The sequence below is a fragment of the Leptinotarsa decemlineata genome, unplaced genomic scaffold (assembly GCF_025532065.1).
Source record: "Leptinotarsa decemlineata unplaced genomic scaffold, Ldec_3_MD MMD2_P_RNA_scaffold_11, whole genome shotgun sequence".
Taxonomy (NCBI): domain Eukaryota; kingdom Metazoa; phylum Arthropoda; class Insecta; order Coleoptera; family Chrysomelidae; genus Leptinotarsa; species Leptinotarsa decemlineata.
Genome location: NW_027412525.1, coordinates 1,319,364 through 1,344,574, shown reverse-complemented (window position 1 = coordinate 1,344,574; position 25,211 = coordinate 1,319,364). Strand labels below are relative to the sequence as shown.

The 25,211-nt window shown below is 38.4% G+C and overlaps 2 protein-coding genes and 1 pseudogene across 3 annotated transcripts in view; all 3 read right to left on the bottom strand.

Moving 5' to 3' along the window:
* Positions 1 to 6,261: 6,261 nt before the first annotated feature.
* On the bottom strand, positions 6,262 to 7,781 carry LOC141479933 (uncharacterized). 2 transcript variants are annotated; one of them, XM_074169265.1, is made up of 3 exons: positions 7,269 to 7,781; positions 6,999 to 7,220; positions 6,262 to 6,939 (listed from the first exon to the last, which is right to left on the bottom strand). In XM_074169265.1, exons 1-3 carry the CDS (start codon positions 7,437 to 7,439, stop codon positions 6,292 to 6,294), a joined length of 1,041 nt encoding a protein of 346 aa, XP_074025366.1. In that variant the 5' UTR covers positions 7,440 to 7,781; the 3' UTR covers positions 6,262 to 6,291. The 2 variants fall into 2 exon arrangements, with proteins under 2 accessions (XP_074025366.1, XP_074025371.1); XM_074169270.1 differs by having other exon boundaries at positions 6,268 to 6,939; positions 7,097 to 7,220.
* Positions 7,782 to 13,159: 5,378 nt separating this feature from the next.
* The window catches only part of LOC111508698 (uncharacterized), a 29,665-nt gene continuing 17,613 nt past the window's right edge, over positions 13,160 to 25,211 (bottom strand). Inside the window, exon 3 of the mRNA XM_023164284.2 lies at positions 13,160 to 13,494. Coding sequence (XP_023020052.2) covers positions 13,286 to 13,494 — 209 coding nt within the window. The 3' untranslated portion in view covers positions 13,160 to 13,285. The remainder of the gene's footprint in view (positions 13,495 to 25,211) is intronic.
* On the bottom strand, positions 13,501 to 19,236 carry LOC141487528 (ubiquitin carboxyl-terminal hydrolase 2 pseudogene; annotated as a pseudogene).

The window sequence follows — 25,211 nt, the reverse complement described above, 5'->3', positions numbered from 1 at the left end:
TCGCCAAACGGTCATCTCGGGCTAAAACCAATTAAGCGGAAAGAGGGAAGAGGAGGTAGGTGAAAGCCCTCGAATGACCTATGAATAGTCAGATCTCGGAGGAATAAGTCCAGTTATCAACAGAAAATGATTGTGGATACTAACAATCAAAACTTCGAGTCATAACTTGGTTTGGAATCTTTTAATTTTTAATTTTCATTTCTTTTTAATAATATGTTCTAATTTTCAGCTTGTATTAATATTTCAGTTTTTTTATTTTTTGGTTGTTGCTTGTATATTATTTCTTTGCAATTTCAGTTCTTTGGTTAATTGAATTGTTATTTTTCGGTTAATCTTTTTTTAATTTTTTACTGATTCTTTCAGGGATTTCAAATCAATTTATATTGATTTATATTGTCAACCACCTTCAAACAAGCCAAAATACTCTAATCAAAATGAATTATAAATAATAACAATTGAAAAATGTAAATAGTTACGTCATTGTCGTGCGTCATAACCAGGGGTGTACTTGAGGACTTATTGTGATAAGTGGCGTACATTTTTACTTCTTTAATCATTAAAGTGTTCATTACATTTTCATCATATTCGGTAATATTGTGATGATAGATAATGACTACATTCCAGGATTTTCCTTTTGGGGTTAGTCTATTATTCTACGTCTTCATCTGATTTGTATGTATATTAAAAAATATATCATAAATAATCTTGGCTTTGGAGTATAGTTAGAGGTCACAAATATTGGAGGAATAGTCAACGGGTCGAAATCAAACTTAATGGAAAACTGCAAAAAATTATGTGCAATTTGAAAAAATGTGGATTCAATAAGTGACTGGTTGTCATTTCTATGTTCATCTGTCTAATCTATATTGTAAGAGCATAAAGCTGTTTTTTTTTACAAATTTCAGGTATTTTTTTGAAAAAAATATTTGTTTTCAGTAGTGAAATCTGAAAAAAATCTTTTGACAATCTGAAAAAAGGTAGTTGTGGTGGGCTCATTGTGAACCTAATTCTACGAACGAAAGCTTCCTTTTCCTCAATTGAATGAATGTTGGATCAACACACAAGATTATGAAGTTTTGCGATATAAGAATGAACAATCATTAGGTCTCTCACTTCTATCATCTGAAACAAAAATTATACATTATTAGTTCACTAACGAGGTCGTGGTCAGCTGAACAACAAATTCGCAAGCAGAACGAATAAATTCTTGAATCTAGTACCATTCTAATTTATACACACAGTATGTAGTTCATTAATCATGAAATATCAGCCCATACTCATATTCGTTCATTCAACTATTTACTACATGGTAGTTCGCATATAAAATGAACTATCTATTCAGATAATCTCCTATTTGAAAACTTGTTTGAGGTAATCTGGAGAATTCGAGAAATATGGGTTTGACTTACTTGCTCTATACAGTGCGGACGTAAATAGTCCCTCTCCACTCTTAACTTTCGAACGCGGCAAGATACCAGAATCGAACAAAAATAAATGAATAATTTTCAGCACTTTTTCATAAAAATATTCTTGAACCCCCTGACAGTTTATTCTTTAACCCATTTCTAACATTTTGGAATGTTTTTTAGGAATGCTAGCACAAATATCGGTAATTCTGTCTGCAAGTTACCGTACTGTTTCAGGTTGGGTAACATGAATTTCGATTTGTTATATTTCCGAACGAAAAAATTGAGATGAGTCAAATCCTGTGAACGAGCAGACCATTTCAGCGGACCGAGGCTTCCAGTCCACAGGATGAGTATGTCTGATCCAACCAATCCCTTGCAGGTCTAGAAAAATAAAAGGGTGGGCCAACAACTGAATTATCGAAATCATCTTGATTGTTGGTCAAAATTTCTTGAGTCCGTGGGTGAATGAGGATTTGAAAAATTTCCAAATATAAATTGCCAGTCAGATTTTCTTCTAGATATATGGGATCAACAATATGCTTTCTCAATATTACAGCCCAGTCATTTATTTTATCAGAAGTTTGAGTGTGACCTTCTCAAAAATTATGTGGATTTTTGTCTGACCAATATCGCACATTTTGGTGGTTTATATTTCCGTTTAAGAAAAAAGTGTATGCGTCAATAAAACAAATACTTTTTATGCAGATTTTTTCCCGCTCCTCTAGCTCTATCTACACTCCTTATAGTGTTTGAAATTTTTCAATCAATTGCCTGAGATATTTTTGCCAGATTATCTGGAAATCTTGCATTGAACAATCTTTCTGTCTGTTGAAAATTACGCCCGGGCCCGACGTAGATGACATTTGCTTATGTTTTTTTCTTTTGAAGGTGTAGAGTGACACATTTTTGAAAAATCAAACGAAATTAAATGAAGTACTAAATTTTATTTCTATTCATACAAAATTTGTCCGACTTTGATATCTCACCCATTTCAAACTTTTAGATAATAAAATGGTGGCAATAATCCCAAGAGTACCGGAGCCTGTATCTTGTGATTGATGGATATAATTTCACAGACACTCGTGATTCATATCAGCGGAGTTATTTTGCTAAAGACCTACAAGAATTTCAGCAATAGCTATAGTTGTAGTCGGTTACAACAGTAGGTATAATATATCCTAGGTATATATTCTTTGCTGTTATACCTTTTGTGGTCAAAATAACGGTTTCTGTCGAATCTATAAAGTTACATTTTTATAGAGTTATAATAGATTTTCTTCGCCCAATACTGATGTAATAGGAAAATTTCCATGGATACAAATCCCACCATATGTGATGAAATGGTCTGATCTCAGAGTAACAAAAGACAATAGAGATGCCTTTTTCATCCTTACATTGAAGGCAGCATAACTTTGTTTGTTTACGGGAAGTAAGTTGGACTATAAAACAGAGGCGGTCGGTTTAGTTGATAATCGGAGAGATATTATATATTTATAAAATAAATCATTTCAGGTGAAAATGTATTCTGTTCAAATAGTTACTACCTCGCCCATAACTTGTACAGAAAAGGATAGTACGATACCCGTTTCAAAACACATGTATTGTATTGGTATAGGCACCGTACAGGCATGGCAACATTATGTCTTATTATTACTCTGAGGGTCTGATACTTCCATAACAGTTTACGAAACCTTAACACGTGTTTTATTATACAATAGATTCCTCGGGCATGTTCATAATGAAGGTTAGACCAACATTCAAGATTATGAAGTTATGGAATTAACAGTTTACAAAACCACAACACATGTTTCACTATATAATAGTTGCCTTATACGTGCTTGCAGTCATACAAAGGTTAGTTTTGGATTCGAATCGATACCATCGATATAAATTATTAATTGTTGCCCTCGACTTCGCCCGCATAGGATTTGATTTGTCACATTAAGTTTCGTGACAAAAAGTTTCGTAACAAATAGTTACAAGGCAGGTTTTTTCGGGTTTTCCTTCAGCTCAAAAAGCAAATGCGCCACTGGAATCAATGAAGTCGCCCCGGAGCGCCAATTAATTTTTATTGTTGTTTCATAATTTCATGACTTGTATTACTTTCTTCTTTAATATATTTTGTTATTAACCCAAAACTTCAGGTATCCAACTTCAAAACTGACGAAATTCAATACGATATTCAAACCCCTATTTTTCCCCCCTGGGAGAAGAAAATTCCTGATTCCTTTTCTTGATGTTGTACAAATAACGTACCTGTATATTTCAAGATTCTAGGTTCAGTAGCTTCGGCTGTACGTTAATATAAGATTGTCAGTAAATCAATCGATACTGACTTATACAATATTGAATAGCACCAACAAAAAAACTGGAAGGGTTAGAATGAAATACATTGGTAATCCTACTCCTACTAATATTAGAAATGCGTACAGTTTATGAGGATGGATGAATGTGATGTTATGTATTTACGTGTTTTATTTTTTACGCCTAAACAGTTCAACTGATTCAAACGTAAGTTGGTATATAGATAGATCATTATCTGGAATGACATATAGGGTAAATTCTCACGGTAACGCGGGTAAAACAGCGGGGAACAGCTAGTATTGTAAAAGTGGGTAGGTACCTATTGATTGACTGGTACACTTCTCTTAACGTACAGCCGAAGCTACTGAACCTAGAATCTTGAAATATGCAGGTAGGTTCTTTGTATAGCGTAAATAAGCATCAAGAACGGGAATCAGGAATTTCCATCCCCAACGGGGAAAAATCAAGTTAATCTTATCGTGATAACTCGATTCGTGCAAATTGCTTAGTGTGAAAGATAAAGTTCATCTACATTAAATACTCAAAAGGACAATTTTTATATAAGTTTGACAGATATTGTAAAATGTGCATTGTAAAAAAAGTATCAAGTTCAATCGTAGTATGGCTCAGTATTTCGCATATGGTGGCTACCACATAAGAGGTAGAAATATGATATCGCGGACTTTTATTTAAGATAAACAATCTTATGGTACATTATCTTCATGTAACTCCAACGGTATAGGCAGCGCACGTTAAGATAGCTCTCAGGGAGCAAGAATTTTTCCGACTTACTCAATACTTATCGTTATATTATGATCATAATTACACAAAACTTTTATGAAATGTAGCCTATATGTTATTCTGATGTATAACCTGTATTTATGTAAAATGTCATTTAAATCCATTCAGTCATTTAGGCGTGAAAGAACCACAAACAAACATACACACATACATTTATCCATCCTCACAAACTTTCACATTTATAATATTAGTATAGATTGTCTTGCTGACAATAGAAAGTGACACAATACAAACAGAAAATCGTTTGTTTTTATTTATGGAAACCCAAGGAAGTGTTATCGATACTTGGTAAATCAATCGACCATTAAATCATCACTGACTATGTGAAAATCGTGCTGCAGCATTTCTTTAAGTGTAAATTCGTCACGTCGTAACCGCATTCAGTAGAAACGTGATCATACTTGGCACAAAGCAAGCCATTTGAATAGAAACTAATAGCTGGTTGAAATATGTTTTTATTTCTGACCGGGATATTATAAGCTTATATCGTCATAGTTACGCTATCAATAAAGAGGGTCATAACTCCCTTGGGACATTATAGATTTTATAATTCCCTCTACCTTTCACAAGTAATAGTTATTTATGTATCAAGGGAATTAGGAGGGCCTTAATTACCGATGGCAAAGTTTGCGTCCCGAGGGCCTCTGGCCCGAGGGACAGCAATTGCCTGAGGTTATTAAGGCTCATTAATTCCCGTGGTACATAGATAATTTTATTTCTGACCGATTTCAATAAAATTTTGTTCATTTTTGAAACGGAAAAATGTACCAATTCATTACCTTCCCGGTATATTTGAATCAGGTACCGTTGATTATAGTAGAGTTTTCTTGTTGCTAGGTTGTTGCTATGTTACTTGTTTATAAACAGAACTTTGTTATCAAGCTGTGTTTGCGGTGAAAACGTGTTTTCTACCCCAAATATAATGGAGGATATTTTGAAAAAAGCTGAACAAGCAAGAGAATCATTAATTCCATCGAAAAGTGAAGCCGTATACCAAAAAGAATACACGATATATCTGGACTGGCTGACACGGAAAAATGTTATGCCAAAAGATGTCACTGAAACTGTATTTCTGGCATATTTTCAAGAACTGGTAAGGAATTTTCAATGTTATTCGGTAGATTTGGTAGTAATTGTGTTTATTCGTTTCATTCAGAAACGTATAGTCCGAATTCTTTATGGACTAAATGGTCAATGCTAAAATCGATGGTGACTATACATGAGAAACGAGATATCACCAAGTTCAATGAACTACAGGCTTTTTTGAAACGGAAGAGTAAGAGTTATAAGCCAAAAAAGTCTGCTGTTTCATCTCCTAAAGATGTTATCAAGAACAGAAGCTCCAGCCATACAAAAGAAGAAATTGTTTCCAGTGGCGGAAGTAATTTTCAGGGAACATTTCAAAATTGTACATTTATTATTTGTAATGACGTGAATAAATAAAATATGGTTCAGTTTTCATTTCTATTTATTTTTATTTGTGAAAGGTAGAGGGAATTATAAAATCTATAATGTCCCAAGGGATTTATGACCCTCTTTATTGATAGCGTAACTATGACGATATAAGCTTATAATATCCCGGTCAGAAATAAAATAAAATATGGTTCAGTTTTCATTTCTATTCATTTTTACTTGTGAAAGGTAGAGGGAATTATAAAATCTATAATGTCCCAAGGGAGTTATGACCCTCTTTATTGATAGCGTAACTATGACGATATAAGCTTATAATATCCCGGTCAGAAATAAAAATAAATAGAAATGAAAACTGAACCATATTTTATTTATTCACGTCATTACAAATAATAAATGTACAATTTTGAAATGTTCCCTGAAAATTACTTCCGCCACTGGAAACAATTTCTTCTTTTGTATGGCTGGAGCTTCTGTTCACTACAGTCGAGGTACCTGCCTCTTCTGATGACAAAGTAGACAACATACGCGCCGTTTTATTTCTCAATTCGATGCTATCCTCCAAATATCCCTCCGCCACCGTGGAACTTTTCCAACCTCCGTGTCTTTTTAAGTTAGTCATAGTTGTTCCTGCATTGGCTAGAGCAGTAGCAGAAGTGCGACGAAGGCAATGTCCCGTATAGGAAGATGAGTTTGGCAATCCTAAATACATTGCGATTTTGCTGGGGATTTTCCCAAACATGTTTTTTCCAATTGGCTGAGATGTACATTTATTTTGTCGGAAGCTCAAAAAAAATCGTTCAATACCTTTAGGACGCAAAGACATATAAAGTCTTAATAAAGGCAAAGCGGAGAACTCTTTTTCATCCACAACTGTAAATTTCTTCGATACACCAGTTTTACTTTCCGGTACGTTCACTACCATAACGGAATCCCGGTCCTCTATATCCGATATCTTCATATTCAAAAGTTCCTGACTTCTGCATCCTCCAAAATAACCCATAATCAAAACAACCTATAACAAAAAAAAAAGGAAATAAATACACACAAAAAGGAAAATAAGAAAAAAATTACCTTATGCAATAAATGAATATCATTAGGAGCGTCCTTTAGGAATCTGATAACATCTTCAGGAGATAAAACAGCAGACTTTTTCGGCTTATAACTCTTACTCTTCCGTTTCAAAAAAGCCTGTAGTTCATTGAACTTGGTGATATCTCGTTTCTCATGTATAGTCACCATCGATTTTAGCATTGACCATTTAGTCCATAAAGAATTCGGACTATACGTTTCTGACTGAAAGGAATAAACCAAATCTACCGAAAAACATAGAAAATTCCTTACCAGTTCTTGAAAATATGCCAGAAATACAGTTTCAGTGACATCTTTTGGCATAACATTTTTCCGTGTCAGCCAGTCCAGATATATCTTGTATTCTTTTTGGTATACGGCTTCACTTTTCGATGGAATTAATGATTCTCTTGCTTGTTCAGCTTTTTTCAAAATATCCTCCATTATATTTGGGGTAGAAAACACGTTTTCACCGCAAACACAGCTTAATAACAAAGTTCTGTTTATAAACAAGTAACATAGCAACAACCTAGCAACAAGAAAACTACTATAATCAACGGTACCTGATTCAAATATACCGGGAAGGTAATGAATTGGTACATTTTTCCGTTTCAACAATGAACAAAATTTTATTGAAATCGGTCAGAAATAAAATTATCTATGTACCACGGGAATTAATGAGCCTTAATAACCTCAGGCAATTGCTGTCCCTCGGGCCAGAGGCCCTCGGGACGCAAACATTGCCATCGGTAATTAAGGCCCTCCTAATTCCCTTGATACATAAATAACTATAAACATACTTGGTCCGGAACTTATTTTCTCCACCTTCTACTATAGAGACTTCAACACTCTGGAAATAATATGTAGATAATGTTTGACTATTTGTGAGAAAATATTCAAAATAGTTATCATTTCTTTGAACTAATAGCTGGTTGAAATATGTTTTAAACAGACTTGGTCCTGAACTTATTTTCTCCGGCTTCTACTATAGAGACTTCAACAGTCTGCAAATAATATGTAGATAACGTTTGACTATTTGTGAGGAAATATTCAAAATAGTTTTCATTTCTTTGAACTAATAGCTGGTTGAAATATGTTTTAAACAGACTTGGTCCTGAACTTATTTTCTCCGGCTTCTACTATAGAGACTTCAACAGTCTGGAAATAATATGTAGATAATGTTTGACTATTTGTGAGGAAATATTCAAAATAGTTATCATTTCTTTGAACGATTTAGTTGGTATTAGTTTTATGTCATATGTTTTTATAGCTCCATATGACAACGCCCGTCCGCACGTTTTACAAATCACCGTCCGAAAGTTGAGCGTCGAATTCATGCCACACCCATCATTATCCTCAGATTTCTGGCCAACCGATTACCATCTTTTCAAGCACTTTGATAACTTTCTCACCGGTAGAACCTTCGCCAATTTATGCTGACGAACCAAACTTTTCAAACAACTACAAATATTTTATCCAACTGGATATGAAATACAAAACTTTTCGAAAACTTTGACATATTTGATAACCTAATTTATTCCTACCATTACTATAATATTTTATAATATTGTAATCCGAGTTTGACCTTTTATAGATTTTCATGTCAGAAAAATGTTTCCAAGAAGAAAATAGTTTTAATATTTTTTGGACAAGACGTATCTAAAACTGTTGACAATTTGACATTTTTTTAATTTGTTTTAGTTGAAACCTATTTATTCCCTAATAAGGATTTTTGAAATAACGTTCTAGGAGGTCAAACAAAATTATATTTCGAATGGAACCTGAGTATATATAATACAAAATAATAACAGCTTTCATAAGTAGTAATAATTTAGGCAGAACTCTTCTATGCAAAACCCAAACGAGATAGGATGAAAAAATCAGGTATATATAGAATGGCGAATGCTCTGCAGTATATACAGGCCCAATCGGTAGAAATTTTGACGTAAGGCTCCGTGTACACGTCTGTTTGGACAAAAAATCTACAAAATAATGTATCAACATTTTCAAGAATCAAAACACATGATAAGTAAAGATAACCTTAAAATCCTACAAATATGTAATAAAAGGAAGAAAATGACTTTGGACCATGGAAATTAACAAATCAATTAAAAACCAGAAATATATACTCCTAAACGAGCAACTCGATTTATGTAGGTCTCCACTATTGAATTTATAAGTTAAACAACCCCTATGATCTTCAGTGTCGAATTTTAAAGTTGGCACCCTGGTTCGTTCTACTACCTGTTCTTCCATCTTATCTAGAAACTACCGATATAACCGAGTTTTCAAATTTCACATTTTAGTTTTTCACTTGATAATGGGGTTGAACCCGAAATCGGTCGTGTAAATAAAATCAACTAGAGGTAATTAGACAAAAGTGTTTTTATTCTTTTCATTAAAGTGAATATATTGTAACACTTTTCGACATACATGATATAGTTCTTTCAAGTTGATCCAGTTTTTCGCGAACAGATGGATTAAAAGTAGAGATTATCCGATTATGCGGGAACTAATAAACCTCATGTACAAATTATAAAACGATTTTTAGTGACTCAATGTTCTTATAGTGTGTTAGCCGATGAGGTAGATATTTTTTCTTATTATCAGTAAAAAAATATTTTTTTAATAATTTGTTCACTTGTTTGTTACTTTGCTTTATTTTTCGTAACAACACATTTATCGATTTTTCCTTGTTTTTAACTTCTAGTGCCCTGCCACTGAGTAAAAGAATATCTAGCCTTGACTTTTTCTAGCTTTCACGTGTTGGAATTCCTTCTTTTTTTTATTGAATACTGCATCAACTTCATTGTCGTTGTCCTAGTTGTTTCAAAAACTTTCCCTTTTTTATGTAGATAATAGGGTTTGAGTAACATACAGGGTATATCAACGATGTGTGGGTGTAGGATAGCTAAATAAAGTTGTGATTTACAAATTATGGTTTTTCATGTGGAATACACCTTATCTTTTCACTTGAATAATTTTTATCAAAAGATTTCCCAAGAATATACAGTTTTTTGGGTTTATATCGTGTGGTTCTGGAATTATTGTGAGATTTATATCAGAGGGGTGCCTGTGCGGAAGTAGCGATTCACATTGAATTTGAATCGCTGGAGATTAAATCCATTCGGAAAAACGTCCTCAGGAAGTTTATTCCACATAAACCCAGTTCTCCAAATGAAACAGTTCTCAAACAGTGAAGTTCAAGGTGTACTGAGTTGAACTTGAAAACGATGAGCAGCCACAGTCCGTCGCGTATTTCTGATATGTACCGCTTTTGGTGAAATCAAACGTGCCGAGTCATCTGAATACTTATCGTGGAAGTATCGGTAGAAGAGAGTCAAATTCCCAACCCCTCTTCGATGTTCCAGACTATCAAGGTTGCAAATGATGTTCGCTATTCCAATCAGGCGGATGGCTCATTTCTGGATGAAATCCAGCAGCTTCAGGTTATGCTTAGGGGCGGAGCTCCATATATGAAAACAATTCTCCAAAGAAAGTCTGATCTGAGCTTTATACAACATCAAAAGTTGCTCAGGTGTGTACAGTTCTTCCGGTTCGGAATAATGTTTTGAGCCCTTTGCAATTTCAGCTACATGATTATGCCACTACTGGATTGAATGGAATGAAAAAACCTTAATTGTGTTTGGAAAACAAATTGAAGATGGACTTGATTACGCATCGCTCGGATTGAAAGATTATTTGAACATTTCCAGTTTTTCCTGCATTTAATGAAAACATTGTTATTCCTTTGGTTCAATGAATTTTCCATACTTTTGATAGACATCTAATAATCAAATCCTACATTTTCTGAAAGCTTACAGTAAAAACTATTCCAGTATGACCTTTTTAGAGAAACTGTGAAGAAAGTGACCAGCCTTGCATGGAAAAAGCACCACTCGATTAAAGTTGTGAATAAGAGATGGAAGTGTTATTCTTGGATAAATGATTAAAATATTCCTTTTGATCCAGAAAGAGATATTGGGTGTTGAATGAAACCATTATGAAATCTCTCTTGGAATGTTTCAAATGTCGATTAAAGATTGCCTTCGTCCCTTACGCATATAATAAATTCATCATTTGAAACAGATTGTATTCCCCAGCGGTGGAAGACATCAATTGTCAAATACATTCCTGAAAAGCTCTCTACAAAAGTATGTGGCCTCAGTGATCTTCGCCCCATAAATCTGATACATACATTCCTCAAAATCACTGAATGGGTCATACTTTCCCTGATACAAGACTTTGTTGAAGAACAGTCAAGTCAGTCTTCCGTAAAGGACATAGTATAGTCTCCGCAGTGTGTTCTAGACAGACGATTTCCTCAAGGCGTTTCGAATTTTGAAGATGTTCATACATTGATTTTTTATCCGAAATGACATGTTCATGTTACCTTATATCAAAATTTCTACCAGTTTGGCCTGTATATATATGGCGGAGCATTCACCACATTCAATTCGATATATACCAGATCTTTTCCCTTTGTCTAATTTAGGTTTGGAATTAAATAATCTGCTTCCTGAATTTCAATTGGATGGAATTTGAAAGATAATTCAATGAGGACAATAGTCCTCTTCTGAACCTATAACCCTGTACCCAAAACCTACGTTTTATAAAAAATTTTTGTTATGTTCTTCGGTATACTGCTATCAATTGAGGTTATCCCAGGTAAAGACAATGTAGTTATCAAATTATTAATGATAGGTATAGGCAATGTAGGTATGAATACTCATATTTGAATGTAATCTAGTTAGTTTTGAAAATGGTGTAATGACCGAAACTACTCAACAAATATAAAACTATCATCGAAAATAGACAATACTGTGTTTTTATAGTTTATCGTCAGTGGATTAGGTGTTGTCATAAAGATAACCTTCTCGTATATACGCCTTGAAAAACTATTCTCTTCAAACAGGATCTGGACACTACCTTTGAAAAAATATTTACTCTCTCGCATAGTAACTATGCTGACATAGTTTATGAACCGCGTTTATTACATGAAAGGCTTGTAAGGTTGTAAAAAATGCAAAAATTGCAACTTTTGAAATTGGAAGAAACACGTTTTGTTCACTACGCTTATCTTGTCGACAAGATTTTGGTCACTGGACTACCCAAGTACCTTACCCCAAGAATAGTTTGAAGGGAGTACATTCATAACAGATCACTGAGAAACATAAATCATAAATTTTCTGTTCCTGTTCATCGTTCTCCATTTTTCGAGGCATCCTTTCTTTACTTGATACCTTTGTGCAGAGTATCGTAATTTATCTGCTCCTACTCTGAAGAAAAATCTCAAAGCTTCAAAGCTGACTTCAAGCAAATTTTAATCGTATCAGTTTGTTTGTATTATATGTTTTTATCTGTTTTTTGAGCATGATTGATATCAATTTGAAAGTACTTGCTCCTTCTGTGTGCAATTTTTTATTTTATTACAAAATGAATACTTATTATTAATATGAGTCTCTCCAATGTTTGAACTACCCGGTATGAACTCTAGCAAACATATCCTTCAAAAAATCTGTATGTGGATCGAAATGAAAGCAGTTTTGAAAAGTAAAATTGTTCATTTATTCATTTTAAATATAACCAATCTTGTGAAAGAAGGAGAAGTAAAAGAAGGTTACACTGAATATTTTCTTACAACTTCGAAAATTTATATAGAGCAACTAAACTATATCCATCCAAAAAACGAAGTAACCCAAACAAACATAGATACGTGATCAAAGAATGGTCAACATGCACATTTGCATCTATTGGGTAAAATAAACAATTCAACTTTCGCTGGCCAATAAGATTTGACTGCAATCGGCTGGCGGAATTTATGTTACAGTGTCGGAGTGGTCAGTTATGTTTTAACGCGTGTGGTGTGTACATATACGGTATTTCAAAGTTTAAAATTTCTGAAATGTACTGATACGGCTGAAGAAACTGTTAATTTTTGTCCCTTCACTCCACCTAAAAATTGATTTCATTTAGTTGTCTGCTTAGGGTGAAAACTAAAGAGACAGACAGTTAGCTTTTGACTATGCAATGAACCGTCAGCGGAATCTTTGTTTATCTTTATTGTTTGTTTATTGTTACTCGTGCTTTTGAGCTTTCAGTCAATGCCATTGATGCCGTTTTAGAAAGATAGCTGGCGAAGTGAAAAAGACATGTCATGATTGTTTTAAAAAAAAGTATATTAAAAAAATAGAGGCAAATTCCACGAAACTTCTATGGAATAAATTTCATTTCTAAATGAATATACAATGACAAATGGAAATTATTAATGATTTTACAATGAAAAATAGTTATCTTCCCGATGGAAAAGCATATCCTCCTTTAATTTCTACATCAACAATAGGGGGACCATTTCCTCTAGGTCCGCCAAAGTTTTGATTATATCCTCCTTTAAGATCAACTCCAAATCCTCCATTTCGGTAAAGATTGTATACACCAGCTGCACCAATATTTGAACCTCCCCCTGGGAATTTTGAACCGCTTATTTCAAATCCACCTCCTGAAAATCACATTTTTATTAGACCTCTTTGGTACAATTAAACACACTTTTCCTCGCCAGAACAAACATACTGTCTCTCGACGCCCGTTTCGCTAACCAAGTTAGCATCATCGGGAGATGTCAGAAAGAGTTCTACATTTCCTGATGATGCTGATTTGGTTTGCGAAATGCGCGTCGAGATACAGTCTTTTTGTTCTAAATTCGACTCATCAACTCTTCGATACTCTTCATTATTGAAATTTAATGATGAAAATTTGATTTTACAAGATAATATCTTTTCTTCAAATCGAACAAATGAACCTCAACAATTAAGCTTTGTCATGACCACGAAAGAAATTTTATAATGACAGTGTATGTGTCACACCGAGTGGTTCCATTATATTTTTAGGTTGGATACAATCAGAATTTTCAAATAATTTGCTAATATAGTGGGTCATACCACTCGGTTTGCCATAATCGAATTCCTTTGAAATGTATGTATGGGGTATGTATGGGGTGGCCACTTTTTCGATGATCACTACTGAGATCGCCGAAACTGAAGAAGATAGTCGATTGATGAAGATAAATTTACATATACCAATGTTCAATTTAAATAAATAGAGAAAGCGAAAATATTTTATAAAAATTCAAAGATGTGTGAAAACAATGTTTTTTCAAAATGCCGTTTCATCGGACCGATATGGTCCTCAAAGTACCATTTTTTCCACTAGACACCCTCTTCAGCGATTGCATGCAATACATTCGAAGTATTATCATATATTGAAAACTTTATCGATACTCAATTTTTCTAGATAGACTTTGAAACATCTTCATTTATTTACTGAAAATAAGATTCGAATGGATATAATATGAACATTCTACTGAGTACTTTCTGGTCAAAGTGCCATGGAATTCCATCACGTTTTCCAAGTGTGATTTATTGTTGTGTTTCGAGGTACCTAGAAACCGTTCTGTAGGTGATGTACTCGACTGATTTAAGCATGGTCCTGCTGCTGGATGACCAAGACACATCTGCGAAATTAGTCTCAGTGAGGTATCTTGCACAAATGTAGGGCAGATATTATTCAATGTCCAACGTGGTATCAGCCAGGGAAATATTTGTTTTCCGGCAGGTATTTACCAGAACCTACTTTATAGGTACGTTGGGAGAGATGAATGTTTCGAGATTGTATTTCGAAATATTTAATTTCATATATGTTTGTATCTCTCCTCGATACAGTCTTCGAACGTATTTTGATATCTATTATGTACTCCCATTGAAATGATCTAATGGAGATATAGTTGGGCCGAGAAAAGAATACACATGCGGCCTTAATGAGATACGAAATAAAATACATACTTTTATACAGCTTCTTTTTCTGCTACAAGTAGAAAATGAAGACGAAACACGTTCTTCGGCAGGTATCAGCATTATTTCTGTAAGATTTTGTTTAGTTTTCGACACTGGACAAGACAAGTACAACTCTGTCACCGAGTTGGAACCAATTCAGCAACATGAAAGCCCCAGAGATCTCACAAGGATAAGGCAATGCGTGAACCCTCTTCAACAACACCGCAGTCCTCGGATTATCAAAGCACCTGAACTTAGCTTTCTTCAGATCGAGAGGACTGAAGTCGAAAATTGAGTGGTTCATCATGGCTTACCAGGATGGTATGCCGTAGTCGCATAACAGGAATAGATGGTAGATGCTCATCCCACCTGGCATTGCCCGGTGAGATATCATCGCAACGGCTTGGACAGCGTGAAGTTGCTTTCGGGTTAACGTTTCGTTGCTGTGTCGTTGTTTTCGATTTCAAGGGTGGGGATATAAGGAAGAGGCATAATGGCGCTATTAGGGTCAAAATACTCCGGAGGTAAAATAGCTCCCCAATAGGATCTCCGGGTGGAGGTTGATTTAACGGCATCATCCTGCCACTATTTCTGATAGTCAGCAGGGTCCTAACATCATTTCATAGGGAAATAGCATTTAGCATGATAACTGCAGTTGCTAAGAGACCCACTAGTAACTTCAAAATCGATTTCTGCAGCATCAGAGGACTCAACTCAAATATAAACTCAATGCTATCAAATAGTCCTCATATTCCTGCACTCACAGAAACCAAAGTCAGTGCTTCAACAAACCCCGTCAGTTTCCTATATCCTGGATATGATTTCCCTTCCGATTCAGACGTAACTTTGGAGTATTTCTTTTTATCAGAAGCGATCTGTCCTATCAATGAGAGGAAATGTTGGAACCCATAAACTTTGATATTATGTGATTCAAAATAATATCACAGAAGATCACCAAATACATATGCTGAGTTTATCGACCAACTAGCGATACACAATATAGGGCACTATTCTTTTCACTCGCAAACACTATTGTCTTTCTGCAAATCAATCATTCCAGTGCCGAAATTTCCATATTCGGTGACTTCAATGTCCACAATATCGAATGGTTCAAATTTTTAAATATCAACGACGAGCAAGGTCGCGAAGCTGAGGCTTTTGCAATAAGAAGCGGACTTTCTCAGATTATAAATGAGCCAACCAGGATTCCTGACTGCAATGAAGAATATGCTAGTCTTCTGGATCTATACTCAACAACCAATCCAGAAATTCACATAATCACTGAAAAGTCTCCACTGGGGTCTTATGACCACAAACTCATTTCAGTGTTGAGTGAATTACCGATAAATGTTGAGGAAAAATCCAAGCCGGGCAAAGTTTGGCATTACATATGAGCTGCATGGGAGGATTTTCAAGATGATTTCCGAAATTTTCCCTGGCTAGATGTTTGTTTCAGCTCTAAAGATCCATCAACTTGTGCTTCTGAAGTCACGAAAGTTATTCTATCATCTATGGATACATATATTCCTTTTTCAATGAAACGACCTTCTAACGGCAAACCTTGGTTCATCAAATATTGCGAGCAAGCTGTCGCGCAAAAATCCTAGTGCCGAAAACCAAACTAGGTTTGTTAATGTTCGCAATAGCTGCAAACTTGGGATAAATGAAAGCAAAGAACTTCACAATCAGAGAATTAGGGATAAACTGCTTGCCAATTTCAACGGGTCTAGATTCTTCTGGTCGGTAGCCTAAGCTGTTATTCACACATTATCACAAGCGGATGGTTCAATTGCAACAACAGCTATAGAAAAAGCAAATCTACTAGCTGAACAATTTGCGTCCCACTCCACAGTTGATTTTCTTGAAAAGGCACCACCCACTATTCCCACACTAGAATCCATAATGCCGGAAATTACTTTTCGACAGCGTCTATAAACCAGTCGCTTTGCCATCAGTGATATAAAAAATCATGCAGGAAGCCGTGAACCACCATATCCTTAAATATTTGGAAGGCTTCAACATCTTGAGCGATCATCAATTTGGCTTTCGAAAACAAAGATCAACAGGCGACCTTCTATCGTATGTCACCCATATTTGGAATAACACAATCGAGAAACATTGAGAGTCAAGTGCTGTGGCGCTTGATATTTTTAAGGCCTTTGACCGTGTGTGGTATGAGGGTTTGCTGGCCAAACTTTGATGCTATGTCTTGTTGAATCATTTTCATGTATGTCTTTCGAGCTTCCTGAAAGAACGTTCCCTGCAAGTGGCCGTCGATGGATATCTCTCGAATCCATTCACCATCAACGCTAGTGTTCCTCAGGGATCCATATTGTCTCCAATCCTTTTTTTTATTGTATATCAAAGACTTATTGGAAAAAACAAGAATCCTATATATTGCTTTGCTGACGACAGCACACTTGTCTCGTCATTACATTTGGATTCCCGGACATCGGCGCGGATGTAGATCAGTTTTCTCCAAAAGTCTGTGAGGGGTTAAAATGGAAACCAATATGTCTTGGCACAATAATATCGCTGGAATTACATAGGCTGCTTCTCAAGCTCAGATCAGACCTTCTTTGGAGTATTGTTCTCATGTATGGAGCTCCGCCCCCAAACATACCCTGAAACTGCTGGATTCCATCCAGAAAAGAGACATTCGCCTGATTGGAGACGTGAACATCACTTGCAACCTTGATAGTCTGGAACATCGAAGAAAGGTTAGAGATTTGTCTCTCTTCTACAGATACTTCCACGGGAAGTGTACAAGTGATTTGACACATCTGATTCCATCAAGAGCGGTACATATCAGAAATACGAGACGGACTGTATCTATTGATATTACGTGGCCCTAAAAGTGCCTTATTACCACCTACCCCACTTCTACGGTATTGACACGACACCACTGTTATCTTGTGCTTAGGAGGTTTTTACGTTCATTCTGAGGAATGAAAGGTGCCAAAGTGTAACATGATAATATAATCGACAATATTAGTAGATGAGTATAAGACTGGTAATTATCAATATATGCGTACGTCGAAGTTATTGCAGTTTGAAAATACATTAAATTCCTCATTTTAATATTTTTATGTTTAATTGTGACACAACTAGAAATACAAATCAATTCAAAGAACTAAGATTATAAAAAATAGGAAAGAAGAAAAAAAAAGGAAAAAAGAAAAAAAAAAAAAGAAGAAAAAAAAAACACATCAAAGGTGCTGCTTCGTTTCCTCCTGTTCATAAAAGAGGACATATGCCTCATTGCTCACAATTGATTTTGGCGAAATTGGGAACACGTGTGAATCGTTGTATTCATGCCATGTGCCACTATATGGGTGTCTGCAATATGCTGTGTAATGTCCGTTTCAAGTAGTCCTACTGGGATTTGAAAGTGCATATAGATTATAATGACAAGGAGCCACATTATCTGCTGCATAACTGCTCATATCTAATCCATGTGAAGAAAAGTCAATGGAAACATTCAATTTGCCTCTGAACCTTTCCGTCGGAGAGAATCTTTTCAAATGAGATACTAAAATACGGGGAAACTTATAGATTGATAAGGACTTTGTACATTTTCTCCTTTGCTTGCACCTCGAACACATTGGTTTTTCATCTCCATCCAGAATTTCCTCTCTTGTGAAAGATTCCAAGCTATGTGACAAACTTACTTGGCCAGATCTTTGTGGTATGGGAAGGGACAAATCCCAGAAAGGATCAAAGATTACTGATGAGTGTCCACAGTGTGTGCACTTCATAGTGGATTTTAATTGACCAACGAAATAGTCTACTATCTTGGAGTTGTTAATATTCAAATATCTCTGCCAGGACTCTTGTGCTTTTCCGTTATCGCTCAATTTTTCGTCAATCTCAGTAAAGATTGGTTCAGGTTTCTCAGTAATTTTGTCCTCATGTAAACCTTCTAAAAGATATCGAAGGAATTCGTGAGCGTCTTGATGGGCAGAACCCATGTATCGAGGGGCAAATCTTTGAATCTGATTTTTGAAGTAGACTGTGTTAATTACTCTATCAGATGAATCTTCTGACCATAATTCCTTGATAACTTCTGCGAACGATTTGATTAAAACACCTTTCATACTAGAAATACTAGTATTGATATTTTCCATGTATGCATCCTTTTTTAGGTATTCCAGCAACCATCCCGTGTTTGATAAACATTGGATTATACTGTTCATGAAACAGGTGTTTTCAAGATTTTTTAAACTATTGAACCCAAGAGTTTTGATTGAAGAATGTATCACCGATCTATTGTTGCAACTACGTTTGCCACTACTATCTTCTTCTGAGTAAATACGGATAGGATGATTCTCCCCTTCATTGGACTGATAGGATAAGGAATTCGAAGCAAAACTGCTCAAAACTGAATTAGATATTAGTTCGTTTGAGGGTTTTTAGAATGTGTCTGGTTTAAGTTTGACGATAGTCATGTCAGAAAGTGTTCTGGCGATGTATTGAATCTATTGGAGCCTTTGGAGACACCCTACATTTTATTTTATGGGAGAGAGGACATTGGCAGATCAAGATCTTCAGACGATGTGGTGCTGCACGTTTTTCCGGGTTTTCCTGCAGCTGAAAAAGCAAATGCGCCACTGCAATCAATGAAGTCGCCCGGAGCGCTAATTAATTTTTAATGTTGTTTTTATTTTTATCGTTGTTTTACAATAGGACTGAACTGGACAATTGTATGTAGGTGTAGAAATGGGATTTTTCATTTATACGGCAAAAAACTGATGAATAGAACATTTTCTTTGTAAAAATACTTTGAATTTACGCAGTAAGTTATCGTGATGCTCTTTCTACACCTATACATGAAGTTATTCATCACAAAAAAATCCAAGAAAGTGGGTAAAAACTCCGATTTCCTTCACAAAATGAAGTTTGTCATTCAATGTCTCTATAAATTTAACCAATTTTTCACTTCGTTTTTGAACATTCCATACTCGTACTCAGATAGTTTCACTGAATTTGTTTGGCTACAGTTGTAATTTAATTTAATTTTTCGAATGTATTCAAAAATATTTTTTAACAATATATTTTGTATGATATCAAAAAAATTATTTTTTTGTATAGATTACTTGGGCAAGTTCTCCCTTTACCAAAATTATCTTCAAAAATTTCTTTATGAACAATGTTCAGACTATTTATGTGAGAATAATTTACTCCTCCCCACCTTAATAATAATAATAATAATAATAATAATAATAATAATAAATAAGCAGGGATGGCCACTAACACCCTTGGCCTTTGGTGAGTTGCGACACCACTTACCCGAGCAACTGGTGCAAAACCGGACCGGCAGCCCAGGCGCACCCGGGAAGGAGAACTCTATTCTTCCTCCGGTGCCGGCCGTGGGTCCACAGGGCTAACCACCCGGTGGACCCAACACTTGGTTCCCAATAATCAAGGAAGGGGCCCCCACAATCGACCCGCTCGGAGGGGTCAGAGGCAAGGGGGTGGGGCCCAAAACGATGATTTGCCTACTGATGACAACCCTGGCAATGAAAACGGACGTTTTGAGTGGACGCATGAGCTAAGAGATAGCCTTATGCATTGCTACGAGAGTAGTGAGCCCGCGCGAAGAGGGTACATGGCGAGATTGCATGCTCTGTGGTGTGAAACACATCCGGAGCATGCCGCCTTTTCCGCCCAAAACCTTAGGGATTACGTATCCTATCTTCGGCGGCAGGGCTATATAGCTCCTTCCCAGCCTGCTAACGAAGTGGTAGAAGTGGCAGTTCTACCACCCGTTGGCACGGCTGGAGAGGAGACTCGCACCATATCACCAATGGAAACGACAATCAGAACACGCAGGGCGCTCCACAGGATTAAGCCCCTGAAGCCACAAGAACTGGCTCGTTTGGATGCGGAGGTTCATAGTGTTCTAACAGAAGAGGCTGACATCTGGCAAATCAACACCGCCGTGTATAACGTCGTCCAATCACTTTCCGAATCGGAAGGACGAAATTCCGGCCTTGCGGTTCGGAAGATTGAACGGCGTGTACACAAGATGGAAGCTAAAATCACGTCGGCGAGACAACACGCATCTCGTATCCAATGTGTGATGGATTACAGGGCAGCCAACAGGCCTTTCACGCCCGCAGTGCGGCGAATAGCCGCCAATCTACGACGTATCCATCACACTTTAAGCCAAGGCGTGCTGCTGACCACCAAACAGCACTGCCTTGATAGGATACGAATGCTAGTGGCTGCTAAGAAGTCACTAGTGAGGCGAGCGAGAAGTATCGCGGAAAACCTTAGGTTCCGCGAGAAACCTTCCCGCTTATTCCAAGAGCCTCCACGTGTTGTGGATAATCCGCCGACCGCTGATCAGGTGGAATCCTTCTGGAAGGATATCTATGAACACCCGCAGCCACTCAACTTAGACACTCCAGCCCTAGCGCAGTTCGAAGCTTTCAACAGAGAGCTTCGACAGCCTGAGCCCAATGAACTGCGCAACCCGATAACCCCGGATGACGTTCGAAGGGCCCTCGTTGGTTCCAAGAACTTTGCTGCTCCAGGCCCAGATGGGCTGAACACTTATTGGTGGAAAAAACTACCAAGTACCCACCGCCATCTGGCCAGAGTTTTCAACTCATGGCTCGATGGAGAGCAGCCGATTCCGGATTGGTTTGTCGAGGGGCGGACCGTTCTTATCCCCAAAAGCGGAGATTTGTCGATTCCTAAGAATTACAGACCGATAACATGCTTGAATTCGTGTTATAAGTTGTTTACAAGCATCTTATACACACGAATACTCACCGCAGTTGACCGAGTGTTCGAACGGATATATGAGCAGAGAGGGTCGAAGAGAGGAGTCGCTGGATGTAAAGAGAACCTGCTCATCGATAGATGTGTAACGCAGGACTCGATACAATATAAGCGTAACCTCTCTATGGCCTGGATCGATTACCGTAAGGCATTTGATACAATTTCGCATGAGCTCATCTTGCATTTGCTCAGATGCCTTGCGGTACCCGACAACATAGTGAGATGCATTGAACAACTGATACCACTTTGGCGAACTCGCTTCACCATAACATCTGGTCAAGCAAGAGTTCAAACAAGGTGGGTCACTTTCAGAAGGGGTGTATTTCAGGGTGATTCCCTCAGCCCCCTTCTATTCTGCATCTCACTATTGCCATTATCCGTTGCGCTCAGAAAGACTCGAGGGTATAACTGTGGCACTCCCGGAAACCGGAGGCACAAGGTCACCCATTTGTTTTATATGGATGATCTTAAACTTTATGCCTCTGGAGAGAAGGATCTCCATCAGTCCTTGAGGGTGGTGGAAGAGTACACGCATGCTATCGGTATGAAATTCGGGATAGACAAATGTGCAATGGTTCATCTCAAAAGAGGACGATGCGGGGACTACGGAGAGGATGTGCAGCTCGTAGATGGAAGCATCCTACACCATCTGGATGCCGGAGAGACGTATACTTACCTCGGGGTGGAACAACGCCACTCACAAGAGGTAACTGCAGTGAAAAACTCTCTCCGCGGCAAGTATCAGCACAAACTTCGACAGATCTGGTCATCGGAACTGTCGGGGAAGAACAAAGTAGCTGCAACAAATATGCTTGCCGTTCCAATCTTACTCTACTCGTTTGGAGTAGTGAAGTGGACTCGGGAGGAGCTGTATCAACTCGACGTAAGGACCCGAAAAATGATGCATCTCTATAGGAGTTTGCATCCCAAATCGTCCGTTCCACGGTTATACTTCCCCCGACAACAGGGAGGTCGTGGACTTTTGAGTTTGGAGTGTCTACATGACAGAATGGTACTGGATACAGCCTGTAAAGTTGTCAGGAGTTCGGATCCCCTTCTATGCATGGTCCGTGACCATGAGAGAGCAGGAATTGGAGCATTTCTCCTTAGGGCAGCTGCTCGAGCAGCTGATGAACTCGGTATAGTTTTCGACTCTGAACGAGGTGACTACAACTCTGTCACCGAGTTGGAACCCGTTCAGCAAAAAGCTCAGATAAAAGCCGCAGAGATCACCTTACTTCTGCGGAGACACAGGGATAAGCCAATGCATGGGGTCTTCTTCAATAACATTGAAGACCTTGGCTTATCAAAGCGCCTGACGTTCGCTTTTCTCAGGTCGAGTGGGCTGAAGTCGGAAACTGAGGGGTTCATCATGGCTTGCCAGGATGGTGTCTTCAACACCTTAGTCTACCGCAGTCGCGTGATGGGTATAGAGGTTCCTGACACAAGGTGCAGGGCCTGCCGCGAGGCGCCTGAGACCCTAATGCACTTGCTATCAGCATGTCCAGCATATGCGGTCTCGGCCTATATCCATCGACATAACGCGGCCCTAAGAGTGCTATATTACCATCTACGGCACTCTTACGGTATTGACGAGACACCGGTGTTGCCCTACGCTCCGGGGGATATTGAATCCGTTGTGGGGAACGAGAAGTGCCGAATTTATTGGAACTATTCGTTCCCCACCCTCAGGCTCATACAAGCTAATAAGCCTGATGTAGTCCTTCTCGACCACCAGACCAAAACGATATTTGTCGTGGAGTTTTCAGCTCCTGGCGAGACGAATATCGTCAGAAAAGAGGAGGAAAAACGGATAAAATATCGAGATTTTCTCTTCGAACTCCGCAGACTCTATCCAGATCACTCTGTCAAGATGGTCGTTCTGATTGTTGGAGTCCTTGGTGGAATGATGTCTTCTCTACTCTCGAATCTAAAAATCATACCGGCTTGCCGCACTAAGGCAGAAATCTTAGCCGCACAGATGCAGAAGGCTGTCATTCTTGGCTCACTGCGTTTGCTCAGGGCACATGATTCTCGGACCCAATGATCACTTACCCCACGGTGTGGGGAGTGGTCATTGGTTGATTATGCTGGCGCGCCCTCCCGAATGTGTCGGGGCTTCGGGGGATAGGGCCTGACCAGCGCACACTACGGTGAAAAAAAAAAAAAAAAAAAAAAAAAAAAAAAAAAAAAAAAAAATAATAATAATAATAATAGCAGGGATGGCCACTAACACCCTTGGCCTTTGGTGAGTTGCGACACCACTTACCCGAGCAACTGGTGCAAAACCGGACCGGCAGCCCAGGCGCACCCGGGAAGGAGAACTCTATTCCTCCTCCGGTGCCGGCCGTGGGTCCACAGGGCTAACCACCCGGTGGACCCAACACTTGGTTCCCAATAATCAAGGAAGGGGCCCCCACAATCGACCCGCTCGGAGGGGTCAGAGGCAAGGTGGTGGGGCCCAAAACGATGATTTGCCTACTGATGACAACCCTGGCAATGAAAACGGACGTTTTGAGTGGACGCATGAACTAAGAGATAGCCTTATGCATTGCTACGAGAGTAGTGAGCCCGCGCGAAGAGGGTACATGGCGAGATTGCATGCTCTGTGGTGTGAAACACATCCGGAGCATGCCGCCTTTTCCGCCCAAAACCTTAGGGATTACGTATCCTATCTTCGGCGGCAGGGCTATATAGCTCCTTTCCAGCCTGCTAACGAAGTGGTGGAAGTGGCAGTTCCACCACCCGTTGGCACGGCTGAAGAGGAGACCAGCACCATACCACCAATGGAGACGACAATCAGAACACGCAGGGCGCTCCACAGGATTAAGCCCCTGAAGCCACAAGAACTGGCTCGTTTGGATGCGGAGGTTCATAGTGTTCTAACAGAAGAGGCTGACATCTGGTAAATCAACACCGCCGTGTATAACGTCGTCCAATCGCTTTCCGAATCGGAAGGACGAAATCCCGGCCTTGCGGCTCGGAAGATTGAACGGCGTGTACACAAGATGGAGGCTAAAATCACGTCGGCGAGACAACACGCGTCTCGTATCCAATGTGTGATGGATTACAGGGCAGCCAACAGGCCTTTCACGCCCGCAGTGCGGCGAATAGCCGCCAATCTACGACGTATCCATCACACTTTGAGCCAAGGCGTGCTGCTGACCACCAAACAGCACTGCCTTGATAGGATACGAATGCTAGTGGCTGCTAAGAAGTCACTAGTGAGGCGAGCGAGAAGTATCGCGGAAAACCTTAGGTTCCGCGAGAAACCTTCTCGCTTATTCCAAGAGCCTCCACGTGTTGTGGATAATCCGCCGACCGCTGATCAGGTGGAATCCTTCTGGAAGGATATCTATGAACACCCGCAGCCACTCAACTTAGACACTCCAGCCCTAGCGCAGTTCGAAGCTTTCAACAGAGAGCTTCGACAGCCTGAGCCCAATGAACTGCGCAACCCGATAACCCCGGATGACGTTCGAAGGGCCCTCGTTGGTTCCAAGAACTTTGCTGCTCCAGGCCCAGATGGGCTGAACACTTATTGGTGGAAAAAACTATCAAGTACCCACCACCATCTGGCCAGAGTTTTCAACTCATG

What these genes read in the sequence shown, in the direction of transcription:
- LOC141479933 (XM_074169265.1), bottom strand. Translation starts at nt 7,439, where the DNA reads ATGGAGGATATTTTGAAAAAAGCTGAACAAGCAAGAGAATCATTAATT. An exon ending in TGGCATATTTTCAAGAACTG is followed by an intron (nt 7,221 to 7,268) that starts GTAAGGAATTTT and finishes TATTCCTTTCAG; the next exon opens with TCAGAAACGTATAGTCCGAA. An exon ending in ATATTCATTTATTGCATAAG is followed by an intron (nt 6,940 to 6,998) that starts GTAATTTTTTTC and finishes TTTTTGTTATAG; the next exon opens with GTTGTTTTGATTATGGGTTA.